At 37.9% G+C, this 24,825-nt stretch overlaps 3 protein-coding genes across 5 annotated transcripts in view; 1 reads left to right on the top strand and 2 right to left on the bottom strand.

Annotated features, from left to right (window-relative positions):
* The window catches only part of LOC116303561 (uncharacterized), a 34,078-nt gene extending 21,125 nt beyond the window's left edge, over window positions 1-12,953 (bottom strand). For 2 of the 3 annotated variants that reach the window (XM_089036783.1, XM_089036785.1), the window contains exons 1-11: window positions 11,198-11,530; window positions 10,831-10,924; window positions 6,747-8,592; window positions 6,123-6,269; window positions 5,457-5,592; window positions 4,838-4,975; window positions 3,570-3,706; window positions 2,926-3,042; window positions 2,603-2,741; window positions 1,614-1,727; window positions 900-1,469 (exon numbers count right to left, since the gene is read on the bottom strand). In XM_089036783.1, coding sequence (XP_088892909.1) covers window positions 900-1,469; window positions 1,614-1,727; window positions 2,603-2,741; window positions 2,926-3,042; window positions 3,570-3,706; window positions 4,838-4,975; window positions 5,457-5,592; window positions 6,123-6,269; window positions 6,747-8,592; window positions 10,831-10,924; window positions 11,198-11,444 — 3,685 coding nt within the window. In that variant the 5' untranslated portion in view covers window positions 11,445-11,530. Of the gene's footprint in view, window positions 1-899; window positions 1,470-1,613; window positions 1,728-2,602; window positions 2,742-2,925; window positions 3,043-3,569; window positions 3,707-4,837; window positions 4,976-5,456; window positions 5,593-6,122; window positions 6,270-6,746; window positions 8,593-10,830; window positions 10,925-11,197; window positions 11,531-12,899 lie in introns of those variants that run through there. The other variant, XM_089036784.1, reaches the window with a different exon arrangement.
* LOC116303563 (ankyrin repeat and LEM domain-containing protein 2) lies at window positions 11,986-23,051 on the top strand. Its single transcript, XM_031713125.2, has 8 exons — window positions 11,986-12,851; window positions 13,733-13,855; window positions 15,052-15,124; window positions 17,427-17,614; window positions 19,002-19,114; window positions 19,907-20,926; window positions 21,007-21,138; window positions 22,073-23,051. The coding sequence occupies exons 1-8, from the start codon at window positions 11,997-11,999 to the stop codon at window positions 22,137-22,139; spliced, it is 2,571 nt and encodes an 856-aa protein (XP_031568985.2). The 5' UTR covers window positions 11,986-11,996; the 3' UTR covers window positions 22,140-23,051.
* LOC148906829 (uncharacterized) lies at window positions 21,411-24,825 on the bottom strand (the record flags this gene model as incomplete). Its single annotated transcript, XM_031713129.2, has 2 exons — window positions 21,411-23,148; window positions 24,679-24,825. Coding segments are annotated over 2 exons (753 nt in total), but the record flags the coding sequence as incomplete, so codon positions are not given.

The raw sequence follows: 24,825 nt of genomic DNA, 5'->3' as shown, positions 1-24,825 counted from the left end.
AACCATCAAGAACTTTACGTCAAAGTTCCACCTTGAATTTGGTCAGACCTTTGGAAAAGGGAACTTTTCAAGATATCGCCTCAGAACTGTTCAATAATTTGCCAAATAATATAAAAGACATTTCTAGTTATAGTTTATTTTGTTCTAAATTGAAAGCAGAGCTAAGGAAGCGATATGACATTACTTGATTTTTATTAATTAATTTATCTTTCACCTGATTGATGGATATTGGTGCTGCGCTGCTGTACCCTGGGCAATTATTGAGTCGTGGCATTTGGGACAGTTTTCTCTTTGTCTGTTGCCCCGAATATCTCGACCTGGGGTGGTTGCTTGGGGGCGGTGGGCGTAGCCCCAGTATCTTCAGTTTTTGTCCTTTTTATTTATGTATAATAATTGTGCATGTCTAGCTTAGAATAATCCAATAGTAATTATGTCAATCTTATTTCTTATTATGTCTAATTTATTTTATAGCTTCATAGTTTATCGTAAATTTATCTTGTGTGTATGTTATTGTAAATTAGATAGTTTTATCAATAGGAGAAGAGCCACCTCGTGGATTCTATTGATTAAACCATTATTATTATTATTATTATTATTACTATTACTATTACTATTATTATTATTATTATTATTATTATTATTATTATTATTATTATTATTATTATTATTATTATTAAACTGAGCAACTTGATTGGGACTCTACGGAGTACAATTTGAGATTTAATTGTACTCCTCTTGTCCGAACAGAATCGAGTAATTTTTTCGAGTGTATTATAAACACAGAAATGGTACTCAAGGGAAAGACGTGGTCTGAGAATGACAGACAGAATGGTCCAGACAGAATGGGCGCCTAAAATACTGTATTAACTCATAATTCTTAATAAAGAAGACTAAAATACCTGATTGTAATCTTTGCAACTCGTCATCCACTGGAAACGTCCCCGAATTGTTCAAAAACTGTTCTTTACAGCTACCACTTGCTGATAAACGCGATTCGTCGGATGAACCAGTACGTTCATGGTTACCACCCAAGAAAGGTCCACCCAAGGGATGTCCACTAAATGCAGGTGCTCTGATATCGTTTGAAGGTGATGTCTGGTTTAGTGACCCAACATGTTGACCAGGTCCACTCAAAGCAGGTGCTTTGATATCGTTTGAAGGTGATGTTTGGTTTAGGGACCAACGATGTTGACCAAGTTCACTCCATGCAGGTGATTTGATATCGTTTGAAGGTGATGTTTGGTTTAGTGACCCAACATTTTGACCAAGTTCACTCCATGCAGGTGCTTTGATATCGTTTGAAGGTGATGTTTGGTTTAGTAACCCAATATGTTGACCAGGTCCACTCAATGCAGGTGTACTGCTTATGTGTGCACATGGTTCTGTTTCATCGGTTATGCCAAGGGATGGATCATGTTCAGCAAGCTGTTCGTTGTCTTCATCTAGCGATCCTTCTTCTTCTGTGGAATCTAATGGAAATGTTTTTAATGTCAAAAGGCCGGTTCACACAGAAAAACGCTGCAGAAAACCTACAAAGTCAAATGAACAGCCGCCGGCCTTCACAATTTCATTATGTACTTTAAAAATGAAGGATTATCAAGCACAATACTTACCAAAGCTGAAAAATTCCTCTTCAGAAGACGATTCTTTTTCACCCTCGCCTTCATTTCCCCCCTCATCATCACCTTCATCAGTATTTAAACTTGGAACTTCAGGTGGATCGTTCACTTTGATAATAAATCAAAAGTAGTTTTCAGGATATGAAATATACCCTGTACAACTGAATATGGCCGCCATTGAGCATGCCATGCAAAACTGTGTAATTTTGGAAAGTCTGTTTACTATCAGTAAAAACTAATGAAGATATTCGCTTCAAAATTACACAAATATTCACTTGTTCAGTCAACTGATGACTGACAAGCGTCGTTCTGGCGTTTTATTTTTCTCGCTTTCAAATAATCACAACATTTTGAAAATTGAATATTTTTTACGCAAGCTTCCTAAAATTATGGATATCATTCTAATCTATAAGTCTAATGTACTGCTTAATGAAAATATGGATACAAAATATTCTGATAATAAAATAACGGGCATATTCGAATTCCATCTATAGATAAAGGTAAAGGATGAATTTATATAGCGCCATTTCCAGGAGCTCAATGATGCTTTACAAGATCAGTGGAGGACTTTACAGGCTGCATATTAAGGAGGATGGAAAGTGTTTTGTGCCTTTACATTATGAACTAAAAAAATATTATGGCTATAATATGACAGCAAGTAAACCCTTAAAGCCAAAGACCATAAACCAAAAATCACAATGAACATGAAAAAATGATGTAAGACATTGCTATGACAACATCAGAACCCTTGGTATGCCATCAAAAAGGTTTATTAAAACATCGGTAACTCAGAAACCAAATGGTGAAATTTTTTAAAAACCGGAATATTTCAACTTTGTATCGTAATCTTCTTTTTGACGAAAATAGAAAAATTTCTGTAAAAGGGGATTCGTATAAATCGATAAAATTTGTTTGACAAAAGTCCGGCTGCACGCCGGCTAACATTATGTATGAGCTAGCAAGGTCTGGTTGATTAAACCTACCTTTTTCAAAGGCACAATGTCTCAAAAGCTCTTTGGCAGTTGGTCTGTCTTGGGGTATCAATCTGAACATCTGGCCAATAAGATCTGTTGCTGCTTCACTACATGGAGGAAAAATGGGTGGTACTTTTGTAGTTCCGACCTGGATTTTAAGAAAAAACTCAGTCATAATCAGGTTGAATACAATTAAATGGCTACCTATGGTATGTAATGTAATTAGTGTGACATTATTATAGGAATCTAAGTATATTCGTTATCATTTGTAAATTGAAACACTAAGAATCATGATCAATCTTGTAAACATACTACTGACAAAATTTATTTACCTTATAAATAACTGAAGAACATTCTGTCCATGGTGGCTGTCCTTCAAGCATCTGGTACATACAACAAGCAGCACTCCATATATCTGAACTAAAGCTGTGATTTTCACTGCGACAAACCTGAAAAACACATTGCAAGTCTTTTGTCGTACTTCAGAGACACAGTTCTATAGCAATATAGGCTTTTGAGAATCAAGGGTGGATAATGACACTCCCCTCCCACTTCTGGGGTCTTGCATTTTTTGATTCCTGGACTCAGCATCACATGTGAGAGAGTTTTTTTTAGGTCTCTCCCTTGACCAAAGGTTTCAGAACCGGGGGACCAGGGGGCACAGCCCCCCCCCCCTCCCCTCACAAAATATTGGTTCACATAAAATATAAATGCATAGAAACGATTTTTATTTATGTTATTAAGTTATTGTTGTGATTTTTTGCAGTGCCCCCCAAAGGTTTTTTGCAGTGCCCCCCCCCCCCCCCTCCATCCCCCAAAGATTTTCAGCTTCTGCCACCCCTGTTGATTGAGAGTTTTCTACAAGTTCACTGGGTTTCCTTCGCTCTGTGTATATGTAATGCCCTGACTTTCATCAGCCCAGAGGTTGTGTAAGGGTATCGATAAAGGCTTAAGAGTAATATCAACACATAATTACCTCAGGGGCCATAAAATTCTCAGTTCCTGGAGGTATATTTTCTTGTCTGTACAATTCTTGGTGGCGTAACTGCACTGCCTCACCATAGTCAGCTAGCTTTACTTTTGTCAGAGCGTAATTGACCAAGATGTTAGCACCTTTCAAGGAAAACAAAGAATGTGGAAGATTCCTGTTACTACTCCACTGTCACCCAACTTGCAGCCTAACAACACACCCCACTGGCATGGTAACAATACCTACTGATCAAACAACACCCTATTTGCAATCTACCAATGCCCTAATTGCAGCCTACCAATGCCCTGCTGAGCACCCAACTTATGAATGCCCTAATGACCACCCACCAAAACCCCAGCTGACCACCCAACAACACCCCACTGACCACCCACCAAAACCCCAGTGACCACCCAACAACAACCCACTGACCACCCACCAAAACCCCAGTGACCACCCAACAACAACCCACTGACCACCCAACAACACCACACTTGCAACTGATCAACACCCTACTGACCACCCACCAAAACCCCACTCACAACTTACCAAAATCCTAATTACAACCTATCAACACCGTACTGACGGATTACCAACACCCCACTGACCACCCAACAACACCCTATTTGCAGCCTACCAATATGCCTTAAGTGCAGCCTACTAATCCTCTACTGAGCACCTACCAACACCATACTTGCATCACCCTAATGACCACCCATCAAAACCCCACTCACAACTTACCAAAACCCAACTGACAACTCACTGATCACCCACTAATCACTCGGTGACCTACTAACAGCCTTCCGACATCCCAAATGACTACCCACTAACACCATCCAAAAGCACCCAACAACACCCCAAGTGCAGCCTACCAGCACCCCACTGGTAACCTATCAACACCCAACAACACCCTACTGACCACCAACCAACTCCATACTGGCAACCTAACAGCACACTACTGACCACACACCAACACTTTATTGACCACCTACCAACACCCTACTGATGACCCACCAACACCCTACTGACAACCTACCAACACCATACTGGTAAACCACCAACACCCTACTGACCACCTACCAACACCCTACTGACAACCCACCAACACCCTACTGACCACCCACCAACACCCTACTGACCACCCACCAACACCATACTGGCAAACTAACAGCACACTGCTGAAAAATAATCTTCCAACACCCTCTTAGGGCATCTACTGGCAACCTTCAGCATTAATAATGTTTTTGAATACCATCCAGGTTTTTCAATACATGTACCTTTAACATCACGGTGTATAATTCTCCTGCGGTGCAAAAAATCCAAGCCCTCTAGTACTTCTCTGAGGATGTAGAGTGCTGAGTATTCATTAAACTTGTTTTCATTGAGAAAGCTCAGCATTCTCTCCACAGAACCTCCTGTTTGATAAGAAAGCACTTTAATGCAACATTATAAGCCTGTTAACCGGCGTGTATATATTTTTAAGCACCCAAATATGAGATGAGTAAAATGACAGAAAGTATTTAAGAATATTCATAAAAGAAGTGTTATAAATCTCGCATTGTAAATGGTTGGCTACATGTGCTGTGAGAACACAAAGCATGCCCTTCTTTATTCTGTTTTTCACTAATAAACCACTCTTACTAACTTGTAAGTCATAGGAGATACAAATTGCCTGTGCTGTGTGCAGTTACGAAACACTTGGGGATTGGCCGAACATTTGAAAAGTGTTGAGATCAAGCGCTCAACTAAGTGTTGTGCTTTTACTAATACATCTTATTTTATACCAATCCCCGTGCACTTTATGACTGCAATGTTGAAGCTTGTCCACCATTTTTGGTGGTAAACCAGAGTTTTTTCTTAGCAACCTTAAAGATCCTTTCAATTAATCAAACTTACCTTCCATGTATTCCATGAACATAATGACTCTGTTATCTACACATACTGCTCCAAATAAATCTAAACATCTTAAACTGTGGCCGGACACACTTGCCCAAATGTCAAGTTCAGTACGATCAAACTTGTCTTTTTGGATCTGAAAAAAAAGTATCATATTGTCCTTTGGATCTTCTAAACAAGATAAAATGTGTGCGCATGTCTTTGTACTGTGATATAACCACACAGGGGAAGGAATGCAAGGTGTAGTTAAGTGTTTCTCTCGCTTTTTGAGTGCTCTAGAGCTCCCAGAGTGTTACATTATATTTCAGAGACATAGCAGCCACTTTATATAGCTTTGATAAAATATTTGTGAATAAGTTTGTGCAAGTGTGTCTCTGTCTTCTGATCAGGAAGGTGTGAAGAAGAACATGTCAAAATATGTCTGACTTCTACAGCTGAAAATCATATGATTTCTACTTTGGAGGGAAAAATTATTGCTTGTCACTTGTACATCAATACTATAAGTATCAAGATTTTTTTAATTATTAAGCAATCGAGCAATCAGGGAAACAGCTTTGACGCAAATTGGGTTGGTCATCTCCATCGGCCATTACACCTCCCTGATATGAATATTTAAAATACATCAATGAGAAATTAAAGTTTCATGTACTTGTGTCGATCACTTACAATTTTGGCTGCAAAAAGATTACTGCTGGACAAATCTATGCAGAGACGAACTACTCCAAAAGCTCCCCTTCCAAGAAAATTTTCTTCCTGGACAATTCTCCATTCATGGTTTTCGTCATATTGACCATTTTTTACATTTAGTTTGTCCTAAAGGCAAATATGTTCATATCTCTTTATTTTTACATTCTTGGCATAAACAAATCATGGTAAAATTAATTGTGCTACAAGATATGTAAAAGAGATTTTCTCTGGGTTCTTCACTCAACCTTCCGACCCTCCCCCTCCACCCACCCCCTGGCAAACTTTCAAAATATAAATCAGCATCGGTCTTTAACACTTTTTTGTCCCACTTTTTGTATTGGTGATATTCTACAAGGGCTTAAAATGACAGCAGATCAGAATTTGCTGGTCATAACGGTCAAATTATTTTTAGCTTAGTCATACTTCATTTCTGGCTAAAGGTCACTGTCAAAATTATGACTGACAAGGTAAACATTTGACCGTATGAGTCCCAGTTCTGGCCAATCGTTGTCTGATGTCCAGCCATCATTTTAAACCCTGCTAAGGTACACATTTATTGTGCATTAATGTCTTTAATATACATTAAAAATATGTATTACATACCTCATCTAAAGGATGCAGTGAACAGACATTGTCAGGTCTGAGCGGGGATTTTTCATTTTTCTCAATATTCACACCTGTCACTGCTTCTTGCTCACAAATTTCAGCTGTCTCATTTTCTATACGAATAGAAACTCCTCTGGAATGTATACCAGCTGAAGGCCACTGGGAGGTTTCTGTCTCATTTTCCTCTTCATTTGCTGCAATACTAAACGATGTTGAACTAACAGGAGCTTTGCCTTGCGCCCTATATATGACACTTTGTTCCTTATCTTTATCTGGAGGTCTTCTTGGACGATACTCGTAAGTACTCTGACATGTTCCAGGTTGCCTTGTTCTGAAGTAACTTCCTGGCAATGAATACTGGTTCTGGTCAGTACTGTTAATACTGCTTGAAGGGGTCTGCAAGGAGAGGAGGAGTTCCTCAATTTCTTCTGTTGTCACTGGCTCTTGAGTCTCATTGCCCTGAGGGATATCACAAGACTTGCTATCTATAACCCTTTCTCCAAAAAAGATGCAGTCTGCTTTGTAACTCCACCTTTCAGGACATTGCCCATTGTTCTCTCTTAGATACTCTTTTATTGACCAGCATTGAGTAACCACACACTTGTCACTGTTACAATGACTTGTGTGGTGCAAATATATATCTCTTATATCTTTGCATTTCTTGCAGCCACCGAATACTCTGAGTCGGCATTTTCTGCTATGGTCCAAAAGGCGATGAGAACTGTAGCATACACATTTCTTGCATTTGTCAATTAAACCAGATGTTTCTCCATGACACCTGAATGCTGCAACAAGGTTGTATGATCCTTTTTCAATTTTCTTAGCTAGCACTCCCTGGTCCTTAGCTTCTGCCTTTCCATTCTTCACTGGTGCCTCCTGACTCTTGGCTGACACCTCTTTATCTTTGGCTGCTGCCTCCTGATCCTTGGGTGATGCCTCCTGATTCTTGGCTGTCACCTCTTGATCCTTGGCTAGTGTCTCCTGATCCTTGACTGGTGCCTCCAGATCCTTGCCTGGTGCCTCCAGATCCTTGGCTGACACCTCTTGATTCTTGGCTGGTTCCTCCAGATCTTTAGTTGGTGTCTCATGATTTTTGGCTGGTGCCTGTTGATCCTTGCCTGGTGCCTCCAGATCCTTGGCTGACACCTCTTGATCCTTGACTGGTGCCTCCTGATTCTTGGCTGACACCTCTTGATCCCTGACTGGTGCCTCCACATCCATGGCTGACACCTCTTGATCCTTGACTGGTGCCTCCACATCCGTGGCTGACACCTCTTGATCCTTAGCTGGTGCCCTATGATCCTTAGTTTGCATTTCCTGATCTTCTGCTAGTGTCAACTGATCCTTGGATGATAGGTCTTGCATTATAGATAATGCCCCTTGTTTTTCAGCTTCTGCAGCCATCATTTTCCATTGATCCTGGTTTCGTCTAGTTTCTTCTTCATTGATATCTTCCTCAAAGTCCTTTGCCATTAAACCATCATTTTTCTCCTCCTTTCTCCTCCTTCTCCTGTCTTCATCACTTTCATCTTCATCTTTATCCCCATCACCAGAGGATGAGCCACTACTGTTTTGAGGACAAATGGTAGGTCTTCCACTGGTACTTTCATTTCTTTTACTGCAGTCCGATGATTTGACACACTTTGTATCACCTTTTGACTGTTTATTTTCACTCTTGCTATCACATCCATCTTCTGCATGACATTGACTTATGCACATATTACACACCGTACGCATGGTGTTGAGCTTGTTCTTTCCATCAAGAGAGCTTTCTGGGTTATTCAAGATTTCTGGTTGGAAGTGCTCTTCTGGGAGCTTCTTGCTGGAGTAGTCATCTTCAAAGCTACGACAAAAGAAACAGATGACTGTTTATACTGCTAACAGAGTCCTATTTTGTTTTAAAATTTAATAGAGAGCAGGCCTTTTGCAGAAGGAAATCCTGTGTCCTGCAAATACAATTCCAATTTAACTTTTATAAAAGAACTATTCATGGATTACCAATGTCATGGCCAAAGCCTTTTTAAGTAAAATTATGTTATTTTTCCTTATCCAGGCTTCAAATAACAGCCATCAATTTCCAGACACGATAACCAGCCAAATTAGGTATAGCTTCATTGCTGGCTTAAGAATACTGGTAAAAATTACCAGCAAGGCAAAGATTAGGCCAGACAATTTCTAGTTCTTGTTGGGGTAACCAGTCTTTTCGATCCAGGTCTTTTCAATCCACCTATACACACTTTCGATCCACCGATATATACATTTGACCCACATATATAAATAAAGCATATATTAACAAGTCCTATATGCTGTGTATATCCAAAATGTAAAAGAGTATTGTTAAAAAAGTTATTAAATGTATGAATAACGACTAAAAGATTAGGATTAGAAAAGAAATGGAAACTATGTGCGCTGGACTATGAGTTTGGCTGGGCATGATGATTACATACATCGGTGTCATGGAATTTTTCAAACAAACACCTTCCAACTGTCTTAAATAGTAGGACATTACTTTGAATTTGCATTTATAGTATCTAATGACTGTATCTCGACATGAAGTGGGAATATCAAAAGCCAAGTTTATAATATGATAACACTATTTTTGTAATCAATCAAATAGTTTTGGATCGAAATGACTTTCATCTTCGAACAAAATGCTGTTCAATTCATTGGTTATTTTTAATGTGCTTCACATACTATTATATTAAAGTTTTTCAGTATTAAAGTAAATCAACATCTAAATTAAAATGAAAACCAGTTGATTTCTGAAACTATTTGTTAGTAAAAACTTATACAGTTCGCTTCAGTTAAAAGAAACTTCACATCAATCTTAGTATCCTTCGCATCCAAACAACAAAATTAACCGTCGGTGCATCTTTTTGTCACTCAAAGCTTTAAAGTTTTTAACTCATTCGTGATGTTTCCCTTACTTTATTTGCTGTGAGTTTTTAACACAAATATTCCTGGAGAAAAAAGCTGTTTTCGTACTCAAGATTTTGGAAAACAAGCAAATAATCTTAAACAAATCAAGTAGTTTGACGAGTTTCATTGGCGAGTCCTAAACACTCTTGTTGTCACATAACAGTTATTCATTCACATCTAAAGTTTTTATATCATTCATGATGTTTCCCTTACTTTATTCAATAGGAGATTTATATTCATGAAGAGAAAAAACTTTTTTTTTGGCTAAAGACTTTCCGTTGGAAGTGAATGTGGGGGCTAACGAACATATAAAACCGAAAAACAAAATACTTTGTAAGTGATAACACATTGATCAGTCACACATACTCGATCACACATGATACTTGGTTCACTCATTGGAACTTCTTCTGTGATTTTACCAAAAGAAAACACTCTTAAGTGATGCCTAAATGTCTAATAAATATTTTATAACTGTGTTGGATCAAACGTGTATATAAGTGGATCGAATGCATATGTATGTGGATCGAAAGCACTTGTACATAGGTAGATCAAAAAGACCTGGATGGAAAAGACAGTCTGTGGATTGAAAAGACCGGTATTCCTGGTCGGACATTTTCTGATGGCTGACTGTTATTTTAAACCCTGCTTATATGCCAATGTTATGGCACTGCCAGACTTATCACATTGCATGATTAAAAAAAATTAGCCAATCAAAATTCTAAAAAACAAATCATGGTTGTAGCAACACAAGCATATACAGCACTGAGCTTTTTACAGTAATCTAATCATGATCTAGGAGCACAATGCACTGTTTGTCAAAGCATTTTCTATTTTCTATGTTCTATGTTCTTTCAACAGGGGAATATGATATTTCTACATAAAAAAAGATATTTTGTGAATCCTTTCCAAGAATGAGATTTCCAATATTTTAAAGTAAAAGCTGTTGCTTATAGAATACCTTCGTACACATAGAAAATAAGAGAAATAATATGAGGCTCTCACTAACTGAATTTCAATTAAAACTAGTCTTGTGATGTTTTTGGGGATTCCCCTTAGATCTACAGAATACCTTTGATTTTATTTCAGAAAATGTTAAAATTAAAAATATTTATATTCATATTCAAAATTCGTAATTATTAGCCAAAAATTCTGTTCCACTTACGCGTCGTTCCATGTCATACTCTGATGGCCTGGTTTTCGTGTCTGAAGGACGGATTCTTGTGCCTTCGAGTCGGATTTTCTCTCTTGTTGTTCATCTACAAGTACAAAAACAAGTACAAGAAATGAAGTTTACATGAAAGTGACAAAATCTTATTCCAATTTGTACAATTAATGTGATTCATTCAACTTCAAAGTAAAAAATATTAGATTTCCGTAAAATCGTTCGTAATTTACGGCCATAAAGGAATATTGTCGAGTCTTAGTGGCCTTGAGTGCGAGTCGAACAAGCTTCTTGGAGTCCGCCATGTTGGTTTGAATTATCGGGAAAGTGTTCGACAGTTAAGTAAGACAAGACTAGTATAAATTACCTGTAAACTCTTTCATTTTAAGCTTCCCTTGTGAAAGAATGTTCAAAGACTCGAAAGGATTGATTGCAACCGTCTCTTCGCTTCTTTTTTTTACGTCTTGTGCAAAGATAACAGAGCTTTGGTGATCGCCGCAATGTTGAAACCTAGCTGACTTTAGTTCTAAAGCGTTCGTTTCTTTTTCTTCCAATTCCTCAGAACATGAATACGATTTCTTTGGAGATAGTAGGCGTTTAAAAAGCTGCAACATTGTTGGTTTGAATATTATAGTCAATAATAAAAACACAATCGCAACGTTCTGCAAGACCGTCGCTCTTGAAATGGCTTCCCGATTCCTTCCCGTCTGATCATGTGATAAAATAGCTTCTTGTCATTGGCTAACTAGGGTTGAGATTTTGAATAATATTTTTATGGGAAATTTCTGGGGACACCGGAAATAGTAATAAGATCGTTTTTCGCGAAAAAGAAAAACGAGGGAATAGTTTTAAGATCAAGGTCCATAGAGGATTATTTTTTTTTTAATATTAGGATTTGCCTCTTTTTAAGTTTTGAAACATGATCTCTTGGAATAAGAAATAAAGCTGCCATAATGGAAATCTCAATCTAAAAAAATGGGAATTTTCATTTATTTTTACTGGTTGAGGTCGCTGAAAAGGTAAAATCAAGATTGGATTTTTCTCCAATATTCTACATTGTAAATTTAATTTTTCTGGTACTCTATCACGGCACTTTTTGTCAATCAGTAGTTTGAAGAGTGGGTTTCCTGTGTTGATTTGGAGCCTGGGCCCGCCTAAAATTCAAGATGGCGGACAAACTTGAAATTTCTGCGCTTACTGCAGACGAATTACTGGCAGAATTGCGGGCATTCGGCCTCAAAACAGGCCCAATTACTCCCACGACAAGAAACATCTTCGAAAAAAAGTTAGCAAAGGCACGTGGCGAGAAGTTAAATCCCGACATAGAAGAAATTCGTGTTATTTCTTGTGATGAAGATGTTGATTCGCAGCTTCCCTCCACAGATACAACAGACTTTATATCAACTGAAAATCAAGGGAAGAACTCTCATTCCAGCAGCGCCTCCTTCTATTATGGCGTATCTTTTGATAGGAATAGTATCGACGAAAGCGCAACTCGTGTACCAACCGTTTACACTACGAAACATGACGCATTAGAAGCTGTAAAGAAACTGAAAGATAAAGCGGCAAGGTTCAAACCTTTCAAAACTAGACACGAAGCAGAGGTATTTTCGTTATCATCTGGTTTAAACGCATCCAACGGCTCTTTATCTAGTGTTCCAAAAGTAACAGACCCTGCGAGTTCATTCAAGAACCCGAAGCCGCAAGAACTCGTAAAGTTTCGTAAAATAATCGAAAAGGGCAGTTCACAGGAGTTTTTAGATTTCATCAATAGTAACCCAAAGTATCTGATAAGTTCTGGAGATACTCCAGTTATACTACAAGAAGGATTTCGATACAATGCTATGCATGTAGCAGCAAAAGAGAACAAGCCAAACATTTGTAAGTTAATCGTTGAAACCTTGGAAAGCGATGAGTTTTGGAAGAAATATTTGTCAGTTGACAAGAACACTGTTTCACAAACGAGCTTTGAAAGAAAACAAGTATTGGTAGATTTGTATCTGAATACGCCAGATAAAGGGGTGAGATTCATTCAGTATTATAATATGATAAGCAATATTATATCTTACCTTATTTATTCCCATGATTAATATCCATTTGGTTTTCAGGGAATATAAACTACTACATGTAATTGAAACAGAAAGTTATTTTTATTGGCTGAACATTTTTGTCCCCTTTGGGGGACGGGTCGGTGAGGAGGGGGTCTAACAATTTGAAAGGGCTTAAAAACAAATTGAAGAAAGAAACTATGGCCATTAAAACTCTGGCGGCACTTCCCAGATATGATCGATTCAGAGGACAAAAAATATAATTGAAATTCTCGTGAGAGTAAAATTATATTGTTTCCTCCTCAGCATTGTATTGGCAATATTCTGCAACGGGTCTACACAGAATCAGCACAAAAACTGAAAAATCCCCACCTGCTGATTAATGATTAGAAAATTTATAAATCTATGCTTATCATTATTAATTCATCAAACAGAGTGCAAACAATTAATCTGTGAAACACTAATTGCTAAATAGTACAAAATAGCGCTAATTAAACAATAGAAAATAATAGAATTTGCGTAAAATTGCACTATTTAGTATCACTAAAGTTTCACGGTTATATTTTTTGCACTCTAAGTAACTAATTAATTTATGAACTAAATAACTTTATTGGATCTTACAGAGCAAAATTGAAAATAATTTTTGGAGTCCCTACAGTATAATATAATAAGCCTTTTCATGGTTAAAGAATCGATTCCACTGTGCATGCGATTTTATCCTGAATTTCTCACCTTTTGTCTAAACCTTCTTTTGTTCTTAATTTAACAAAAGAAGGTGAGAAAATCGCATGCGCAGTGGAATCAATTCTTAAACTATGAAAAGGCTTATAAACAGTTGCATTTTTAAATTTCAGAATTTTGAGACACCATTGCATTTTGCTTGTAAATTTGGCCACATTGATGTGGTAGAATACTTAGTAAGTCATCCATTGACAAACGTTGGTCCAAGAAACAAGTATGGAGATACGCCCAATCAGGTTTGTTTATTTACACTCACTATATGATTGTATTACTGCATGTTATTTCCAGCTTAGTTTGAAGTGTCAAAACTTTGTGTCATGTGACTTTAATGTGCGGACACACTAATCGGGACAACTTGAATAAGACTGACCAATCAGATGACACTAAACTAGACTGAGATTGAACTGATAACAGCGTTGGCCAATCAGATTATCACATTCTCACTCTCTTATTATATCAATGTGATATATCCATCTGATTGGCTGGTTAAAAATATTGAACTAAACATAGCAATATGATTGGTTAATGATAACAGTTTGTCAAAGTGGCCCCGGTTGAAATTTCTGCACAGTAACATCCAGGGCTTAATTAAAACAAAGCCAGTCAGTCAGTCAGTCAGTCAGTCGGTAAGTTAGTCAATCAGTCATGATGACTGGCCAAATTAGTTTAAGCTCAGTTATACCTTGTTTCTGGGTTAATGTTACTGGTCAAAATGACCGGCAAGGCAAAAATTTAACCAGACAGGTTCAAATTCTGGCCGAACATTGCAGGGGCAGATCCAGGATCTTTTCTAGGAGGGGGTGCAACATCCAGAATTTTCGTTTTTGGAGGGGTGCACCCTTTGCTTACAAACTCAAACACCAATGATACACTAGATGTCAGCTCATCTGGGGGGGGGGGGGTTGTGCTGTGTCCCCTGCACCCCTCCCTAGATCCACTTCCTGCATCGTTTGATGACCTGCCATTATTTCAATTCTCAAAATCTAGTCATGATTATTTGTGGTAATGCATACCTGCGTTAAAGGAATAGAATAACATTAATAGAATAACATATAATAACGTTAATAGAATAACATATGAAAGAAGATTGGAACAACTTCTGACTCAGAAAAATCTGAGCCCCAGACGGGAATCGAACCCATGACCCTCCTGATACTAGTTGGATGCTCTAATCGTCTGGGGCTCAGATTTTTCTGAGTCAGACATTGTTCCAATCTTCAAATGCATCCCTGATTGGATGAATTTATTTTGCACAAGGCATTATATTAATAATAGCAGGATCTTACATCCAGCCAATCAGAGAAAACCATTTTTATTTTCTCGTGTCAAGTTGAGTCCAGGAATAAAACCTAAAACCCCATGAGTAAGAGTTGTAAAAACAAGAACAGTTAAATGGATAATTCACCACTGACAGTATTGTATTATTTTTCAGGTTGCTTGCTCAAGGTGTACCTCACAAACCAGTGTTATTCAAGTTAAAAATCATATCAAACATTTATTGGAAGGTATAGAAAAAAAACTTAATTAGAATATATAGTTTTAGCATAAACCTACTAGCATACTATAACGAATCCTGCAATCTGATTGGCTAACGTACTCACTATCTATCCTGTGATAGATAGCGAGTAGCGAAAAACAAACAAATGAATGCTCAAGTTTTGTCAAAATCTCTGCTTGTTCTCTAAAAACTATTTAAAAATCGATTGTAGAAAATAAAAGATACTATCAAGGAAAGTAATGGAGGTTTTGGACCGTACAGATAAATCAAAAACTAAAGAATTATGGCAATTTTGAACACGAAAAAGCGGGCGTTAGATTTCACTGAGATTTTCATGTGCAAACTTGCGACGGACAAACAACTGATAACGATGGCATTTTAAAAGATTTCCTCAAAGAACAGAAAAAAATCCAAAAGACAACTTATTCACATATATTCAAGAAGAATTTTAAACGGTAAGAACAGACGAAACAATAAAAAAAGTGATAGTTAACTGACAAGAATCTTAAGAGAATTGTAAACATGGCATGACCTTGAATGATCTGATAACAAAATATTTGAAAATAAATCTGTTCAGTTTATCACTCATTAATTAGAAAAATGATCCCAAGAACTGATAAAAATCTTGGAAAAAGAGTTTTGAGTGTGATAATAGAGACAAAAAGCCATAGAAATAGAGCAGGACATCGTGTCGAGTTTGCAAAGATGAAGGAAAACCCAGTGCTGCCGGTTGATCGTCGCTTTGTACAGTAAAGCTTTCAGTGTCATTTTTTGTTGTCAATACTATATTATTAGCTAGATAGATGTGGCAGTGCGCCGTGTGGGATGGGCTCGGATATCAAATAAGAACATGCGTAATAAGTAAATTACGAGCCTTAGATGAAACGACTGAAGAAGAGTGCCATACAAGCCTTTCACAACTTCAAGTCGCGTAAAAAATGAGCCAGCTCAACTAGAAACTGTGGACAGCTGTTTCGGCCTGTATTGGGCCTCGTCAGCACAGTGTATCTAGTGAGCTGGCAATCCCACGAAAAAGTAGTACTAGATAGATGTGGAAGTGCGCCGTGTGGGATGGGCTCGGATATCAAATAAGAACATTATTTGATATCCGAGCCCATCCCACACGGCGCACTTCCACATCTATCTAGTACTACTTTTTCGTGGGATTGCCAGCTCACTAGATACACTGTGCTGACGAGGCCCAATACAGGCCGAAACAGCTGTCCACAGTTTCTAGTTGAGCTGGCTCATTTTTTACACGACTTGAAGTTGTGAAAGGCTTGTATGGCACTCTTCTTCAGTCGTTTCATCTAAGGCTCGTAATTTACTTGTTCTTATATTATTAGCTAGTAGGTTTATGTTAAAACAATAAGATTACTCGTTCTCTTTTTTCATGAGTCTATTATCTATTGACTCATAGAAAACTCAACCCCGTAGTCTAATTGTTAAATATGCGATGGTTTTGAGGAATATCCCATGAGGCACTTGTATAAACACAAAAGCATTGTATAACTACATTTATATTATCCCACAACATTGAAAATACATATAGAAGAAAAGTATAGAAATTGACCTTTTGTTTTGACCTGAATTTATGCTATTCACCTTTATTTTGAATGAGCAGACTTGCTCAACCTTGCAAGGTGACTGGTTGGCCTCATTTTCTTGTGCCATCAGCCATTATGAGCAGGAAAAATGGGTAGGAAAGCCCAACAGAGCAAAGCTCTACTTCAGGAAACAATATCAGCCACTGTTGGTACTGTATTTCATTTAAACAGATCTCATGGAAATACGTTACAATATTATTTATTGCAATGACGAGAGATCTCACTGACATATATTTACATTGTTACACTTCACTGTCAAACCTATACATTGCCAATATTTTTAGCCATTAAACTTTGTCTTTTTTTTGACACCCTACTCATAAGTTATTGTACAAATAAGGCAGTTTGTCCCTTTGGCTACTAAAAAGGCCAAATCAGGCCATTACAAAATCTGTTGAGCTTCCTGAGCTGGCCAAAACAGGCCGAAAATTATCATTATTTTTCATCAGCCTGTTTCCACCCAAGAAAATACCCTACTGTAACCCATTGTTCAGTTGTCATACTTGAGGTATTATTCAATCCAAATCCAGAAACTTCACATAAATGATTGTGAGCACAATTTTTGGTCAACTTTTGGAACAGCTCTAGGAACACAGGCAGAATAATGTGGTTGGACCTTAGTAGTCAAAGGGTTAAGCTTTCTTTTTACAATTGGAAGTCTAAAGTTACAATATATATAACCTTTCTTTGTGCTTTTTTTAGATAACTATTATGTACCCGTGTTTGGCTCAGAGGGAGATGCCACACCTCCAAGAATTGGGGAACCGTGGTCTCCAGACTTCCACAGCAAAGGAAAAAGAACTCCATCTTATTCTTCTTCTGGGTTACATAGTCCCGTTGATCCCAGAGTAACTGTTAAGGCATATGCTGGGCCAATGTCACCCAAACAGGTAATTATGTCATGACCAAAGATATATACACCTGATTGAAAAAATGTTGTCGGGTTCAAAAAAAGGTTATATCATCAAAGCTAAGACCAAAGGGGAGCATGGGAAGACAAAATACCACAGCCAAACAACTCTCCAGCGTAAATCTTTGGAGAATGGCTTTGGCATGTTAATCTATGTAGGCTAACCGACTTTGCTCTACTGTGCATTTTTACATGTCTAAATGCAATTATAATACACATTTCAGAGTACCCAAAATCCTTTTCGGTCTTAGGTTCAATGATATGACCTTCTCGAACCCAACAACGTCTTTTCAATTTGGTGTATCCTACCTCATCTTAGAAGCACATTGAGTACAAAAGTTAGGTTTATCACATGGCAGCCATGTTTGTTCTCATGAAAATAAAAAAAGTTGTTTAACTCATATAACTTATTCTCAAGCACTTAAATGCAAGGCCACCCATGCTGGAATCAAACTGCATGGAATCATGGAATCATGTTGCAAATCACTAGCGTTCTTACGGCAACTACGGCATACTAACTTGAATTACAAATAATTTATCGGACTTACGAAATTTTGTTGTCAACTTTTTTCCTTTTCATTATTTTTTTGTTGTTCTTGGATTTATACTATGAAATATTGTTAAACTTCTTATTAAATAAGTGATAATAGAGACTAGGGGCGTCATGGTTTACGCTGGGGGCGTCATGGTAGTACAGACTGGGGGCGTTATGGTATATGTGGGGGCGTCATAACTGGGGGCGTCATGACAAGGGGGCGTCATGACCGTAAACCATATGAAAAAGGCCCACGTAAAGAGTGTGGAACTTGAATGTTAGCAATGTTCTGAAATCCCACAGACTTTTAATGGCATTTATGGATAAGCTAGAGTGCAAACACTAAAGCAATATGCAATACTTTAAATTATTTAGCTCTAGATAGCACTAATTAATAAAGAAATAAAAAACGTGTACGCATGCTGTGTGCAGTTGTAAAGCACGCAGGGATTGGCAGAACACAAGAGAAGTGTTAGGAGAAGCAAAACTCGTAGCATCCACCCACACAGCATAGCAAGAAAGTTTTTTATTTCTTTTATACAATACAAATTACATGAATGACCAAACTGAAAGTGCAAGCGCATTCTGTGTGGTCTCATAAAGCTTGCACTCCCAACCAATCAGAGTGTGAGATTTAGAACAGTTATTTTATAAAGCTGAATAGAAAACAATACAATTAGCATAATTAATTAGACTAAACCTGGTCTAAAGCTGATCTGTGTTCATTAAAAAGATGGTCTGTTGTTTTTTTCTCCTTTTCACAAGTAAAAGGACACATATATTACATCATGTTTTTGCAAATGTTGTAAATATTTTTGACCATTTGTTACAGGCATTTGACTTCCACCTTAAATGGAAGACCCCGCCATCCAACCCAGAAGAGAGAAGAAAATATGCGGACATCAAGAGAGGTGACTGCACACGTGGTTTGGAAAGAATTGGAAGGTACAGAAAAACTATCGTAAAAGATTGTTGAACGTATGGATTATGCATTTTTTATACATTCAAACATCTGCCATCTCGTTTTTAAATATAGTAACAAAATTGCTGAATAACCGGTATTTAAAAATTCATACCTTTGGATCAATGCATGCAATATTCCTTTGGATTGTAGTTTTGAGATTCTCTCATCAAGAACTTTCATAGTTTAAAGTTTAATTTTTCGTAACATGTTGATGAGGTCATTTTCCTGCCAAAATGGAAGACATCCGAAAATCTAAAAACATACGATTTCTGGGAATATTTCTTTCTTCTTTTGGCCAAATTTAATTATCTTGGGTTTAGAACCAGAAAAATGCTACAGCACGAACCCAGGTTCCTTTCAAAATTTTCAATGAGCATCCCACCCCTTCTATATATATAGTCCGTCCCGGGGCATAATTGTTGGGTGATGGTGATGGTGATGGTGATGGTGATGGTGATGGTGATGGTGATGGTGATGGTGATGGTGATGGTGATGGTGATGGTGATGGTGATGGTGATGGTGATGGTGATGGTGGAAATGGGTAACTTTTGTTCCAGCAGTTTCACTTGGTGAAGGTTTTGAAATAATCTGGACCTCATCCATGGCGCTCTTTTTTTGGGCCATGGTATGATCAGTATGGTTTCAGACTCTTCAAAGGTGAAGTCAGTTCACGTCTGCTTTTGTCACCTAAGATACCCCTTCCCTACCATCATTATTACCTATGAACTTCACAAAAGACACTCTTTGAAAACAGGTTTTTTTTTTTTTTCAAGGAGTCTTGCTCACTCACGAGAAATTCCCTGGGTAGAATACTGGGATTTTCTCGGATGCTACATTGATCTAGCTACACCTTCCGGCTTGGAAGTTCTCGAACAATATTTTTCCTCCAAACTAAGTAAAGTCGTTTCTGAAAATGTATCACCTACACCAAGCAAACAAGTTACAATTACAAACTCCTATTCTACTCCGGCTACTGGTAAAAGTGATGTCAGTGATGTTTTTTTAAGTGATACTGAAGAAAGTCCACTAAATATGACGAAAAGAATTGCTATTCCTGATGACACCTCGCCAACATTTCAACAGCAGAGAACAACCAATGTAAACACAAAATCTCCATTATCACCACAAACAGATATAAATAGCGTGTCACAGGGAGAAGATGAGGTTAGTGACAAAACAGAATCACTGACTCTTGACTTTAAGAAACTTTTCGTCAGCCCAGACAGCAAGGAAGAAGAACTTACAAATGCTTCCTTGTCTGAAACACCAAATATGAAAACCTCGTTAAAGTCGCCTGGTGATGACAAGGGGGAAAAGGATTTCATCTTGTGTAAGAAAAATCTTTTTGACGAGTTAAACAAGGCGAATGAAGTGGATCTAGTCGATATGAGAATACAAACACACTACGTTAGGAAGTCTAGTGAGGAAGACCTAGAAATATCGTGCAAAGAAAAGGACAAATTGATGCCGCCAACTGTAGACCCAAAGCATCTAGAAAACACAGCAAATGTTAAAAACAGTAGTATCTCACCGGTAGAATCACCTGAAGACGTGCTGTCAAAACAAGTTGAGAGACTTCAAATTGATTCTACTGAAAACGAAAATACCTCAAGTCTAAAAAATGAAGCTTCTCTCAAAACGTCATCCACTTCTTCAGCGAATAACGCCAAGGGATCGCAATCTAGTTCTAATTTTGGCAGTCCAGAGGAATGTAAGTCCTTATCATTGCCAGATGGAGGACGTTCTGCGACTAACCAAGGCAGACAAAAGAAAATGGTGATTTTTATCCAGGGGTAAGTTCTGACCGTCGATTATAATATGAACCTTGCCCTCGAACTTTTTTAAATCTAGTATTTTTTTTTCTAATTTCCAGTTTTTACCCCAGTAAGCTTGACTTAGATGTACTACGAGCACTTAATGGCGTGACCATTTTTTGTGACAAATATCCACATGTGTCACGATGGCGTGACTTGGTCATGTCGTACTCATCCACTGTCAGAGAGAGGTAAATGTTTTTACTAATTTATATCGATCGTACCTGCGTAGTTTGGTTTTTTCGAAAAGAGATGACCAGCCAACATAGATCCATCGTCCAACACGGAGAGAGAGAGAGACCTTACCGTGCGGCGCAGTCGCTTTAATAGCCGCAATGCTTGTTGTACCTTATAAAACGTTTGATTCAACCGGAGATTGTTCTAAAGAATCTAATGAAACAAAGAACTAGGAGTACTTGCAGACACACCTTATCAAATCTAATTTACAATAATTCATTCAATCAACCAATTAATTAGCTTTATTTAAGGAGGGTATACGTAACACGTAACAATTTTCACTGACAAGTCTGTGGCCCTCCATGTTACAATGAACTTATTAGGTGTTCTATGTTTTTTGAATTTACCTCGTGCTCTATTACTATTTTTCAATACCCTGATAATGGAGAATTATCTCCGAAAGCTTGGTTAAAAATAAAGTATTACGTGGTTGATACAAAACATCTATAATAACCAAGAGAATATGAACTAAGAGAAGGAATCCTACCTATATAGCCTTGTAACCATCATTTGCACAGTTTTGATGCTATTTTTAGCTTGGAGATATTTTGAGCGAAGAACCTGATTGGTTGATTTCTTGAGGGTAGGCGGCTTCCAGTCTTGCAGTAAACAAAAGCCGGTGTTTTTCTCGGGGACGAAACGAAATATGGCGCTTTTCGTTTTCGAAAACGAGGCATTAAAGGGAAGCATTATTATCGCGCGGGTATGGTATCAGCATCAAAGTGTGCACATGATGGGGCGCGGGGATTCCTTCTCTTGGTTCATTTTCTCTTGTTATTACTTATTAGGTATTTCAACATGTCAACCTCCTTTTATTATAAGAATAGTTCAACAGGTGCTTTAAGGTCCCTCTTATATTAATGTTTTGTCCTGTTTTCTTACCTACAGTTGGCCGAGTCCAGGTTCTCCCTTAAACAGGAAAAGACACAAGTCAATGCTAGCGTGGAGCTGTTGATTTTTAATTTATGCTTATTCATCATTTGCGTTTTGAAACAAGACGATACGGTTACTGCAGTTTTCATAAAGATGCGAACTCTAAATCTGCGAGCTGCACGCTGAAATTTAGTTTTTCGCTGCCGTCAATCAAACCTAATCAGTCAGTACCTTTCATATTTTTGGCAATGTATCGGATATAAATCGACCAAAAAATTCAAATTTATCTTTTCTATTCCCTTATTTCGTATAACTGCAGAATGCCCCGCAAATATGCCCGTCGTTAATAGCAACGACTTCTATTGTTGTATGGCTCGTTTTACAAAGAGTTTTGACAACTGCATATCATTTGCGGGTTATTCTGTAGTTGCCCGCTTATTTCCCTTCGTTTTAATCCTGTTACAATTTAAAGATCCATAGCAGCTTTAAAGACCAGAAAATCCTGCCGACCTTCCAGGTACTTTAAGATAACTCTCTAGCCTTTGTCCTTCTACAAGCCGGTGTTTCATGTCCCTACCAGTTCTGCATTGATTATGGATGATATATAAAATAGAACAAGGATTTTTGAATCGAAAATGTCCATATGTCTCTAGCATGTAAATGAAAACATTCTCGGCGCCTGCAAGATTGGGCCTGTAGTTCATTTTCGAAAGTACTTCATCAGGAAGCGGACGTACTAAATGCATAACAAAGGCATCATGAGAACCTCGAAATGGGGTATCACAAAAATCCTCGAGTCCAGGACAAGCCTTCATCTGTTCTCTGTCTTCGTGTCTTGTTAATGCGTAAATCGTTCCTTGCTTCAAAATGTTTGGATCTAGTCGTTCGAATCCCTTCCCAATGTAGATATCAGCATGCATTATAATGCAGGTTTCGAAAAGCAGTTGTTTGGACACGTAAGCCAAGGAGTCGCTATAAAGCAATTGATGACCAATATTCTTCAGTATGATTTTCTGTGCATTTAGTTTGAAGTGATGTTTAATGAATCTCATTGCTTGGTCATCTTCGCAGAGAATGTGAACTCTTTTCACCTAAAATGAACATGCAAGATTTCCTTTAGCCACCCCAAGCAACCAATTAGGACTGAACGGGATTTCAAAGTACTCTTAAATGGATTACTTCCACGATGGGGCGGCCATCTTGCCATGGAGATGACGTGAAATTTCGTTTGTTTGTCTTTCTTTTATGGGCAAAGGGGATCGATGTGCCGCCTTAATTCATCTTTTATTTATTTATTTATTTTTTTGGTATTCTCTTGTGGTGATCTGTTAATACAAATCGACGTCATTGCTGTAAGAAAGCTTCATTTGGCGCCTGGACGACCCATAATGCATTACGATTCAAGATGGCCGCCGCATCGTCCATTGGTTCCAGTCCTCGGCTTAGCCTCGTATTGGAACTATTGTTCGTCGTACTTAGAAATCCCGTCCAGTCCTTATCGTCGTAAAATATGCGGATACGGACACAAAAATTTGCGGACACGTGTGGACGCAACCCGTATCAGCAAAAAAAAAAATTGCGGAAACAAAAATTTCCGGATACGTGTGGACGGGGCCTTATACACTATAACAAACCTGAAATAGTTAGCTAAAAACGCATGACCCCCAAAAATGTTTGCATAGTTTCATGCAGCACCTCATTTTTGGTTGAACAAAAAGGTATGGCCCCCTCCCCATTTGCACCAGCCTACCCCCCTCTAATAAATGAAATTATGAATAAGAATTTCAAATAGCCTTGCCATTCCAGCATGGGAAGATCGCAAGGAATCTTCAAATCAACAGGTCTGTCTTCTTGTGTTTCACCCCAGTATTTCGTGGAATGTTTACAATTTCACTCTAAAGAGCACCGTAAGACACAAATTTAGAGCCGCCATCTTTTTAACCTTATCGCAAGATTTGGAAGTAAAATCGTCCTACTGACAAATGAAAACACGCCATCTTTGTAAGTTCTCTCCTTGGTACATATCAATTAACATTATCATTGAGTGAATAACGGGGAATATTTACCGAACCGCGAGTCTAATTGTTTTAGTCTTTTTATCACGAGTGAATTTAATAAATAATGGATAACTAAAAGTTTTCTTTTGCCTTTTTTATTCTTTTTTATCTCTAAGTGCGGCACACATCAACAAACAAGCCTACGCGTGCGTATTATATTCACCTCTAGGTGAATCTAGAGCATACTGAGACGTAAATTGTGACCAATGAGCGAGCCGGATTTATTACACATTCACTTGTGTAAAAATACTGATTTTATCTAGTCAAATCCAACTGTGATCTATCATCAATGCTGCATTCTGATTGGATGAGCTACTACTAGGCTATTAGTTATATCCTACTAGTAGCGAAAATTGCCAGCTTTGTAAACCAAAACATTAAATTTAACTTTAATTCAAAACTTGTTAACATCTATATTTTTGACCGACATCTAGTTGAATTTGACTGAGACAATTAGTCCTTTCAACCTCGTGGCCTCTGAGTCAATAGCCCATTCGTGCTCAAGGACTAATTGCTAATTATCCAATATATTTCCAAGGTTTAAGAGAAAAAATTGTGGCTTACCAAAGGATGGGCCAGGTTTATTTGTAACGTCTGGATGTATTCAAGCTGTCTTTCACGTACAAATGCCGTATCATTCGATGATGCATTTGATAACAAAGGAAATTGGATGACAAAGGAAATTGGATGACAAGGTGTAGAAAACCGATG

The sequence above is a fragment of the Actinia tenebrosa genome, unplaced genomic scaffold (assembly GCF_029948245.1).
Source record: "Actinia tenebrosa isolate PJP-AT-01 unplaced genomic scaffold, QUT_ActTen_1.0 PGA_scaffold4__44_contigs__length_22323623, whole genome shotgun sequence".
Lineage (NCBI taxonomy): Eukaryota > Metazoa > Cnidaria > Anthozoa > Actiniaria > Actiniidae > Actinia > Actinia tenebrosa.
The sequence above is the reverse complement of the archived record's forward strand: the minus strand, read 5'-3'. Positions and strand labels throughout refer to the sequence as shown.

Excerpts from the sequence above, each read along its gene's own strand:
- LOC116303563 (XM_031713125.2), top strand. The coding sequence starts at position 11,997 with ATGGCGGACAAACTTGAAATTTCTGCGCTTACTGCAGACGAATTACTG. Across the intron at positions 12,852-13,732 it reads TGAATACGCCAGATAAAGGG|AATTTTGAGACACCATTGCA; the intron begins GTGAGATTCATT and ends TTTAAATTTCAG. Across the intron at positions 19,115-19,906 it reads GGTTTGGAAAGAATTGGAAG|GAGTCTTGCTCACTCACGAG; the intron begins GTACAGAAAAAC and ends TTTTTTTTCAAG.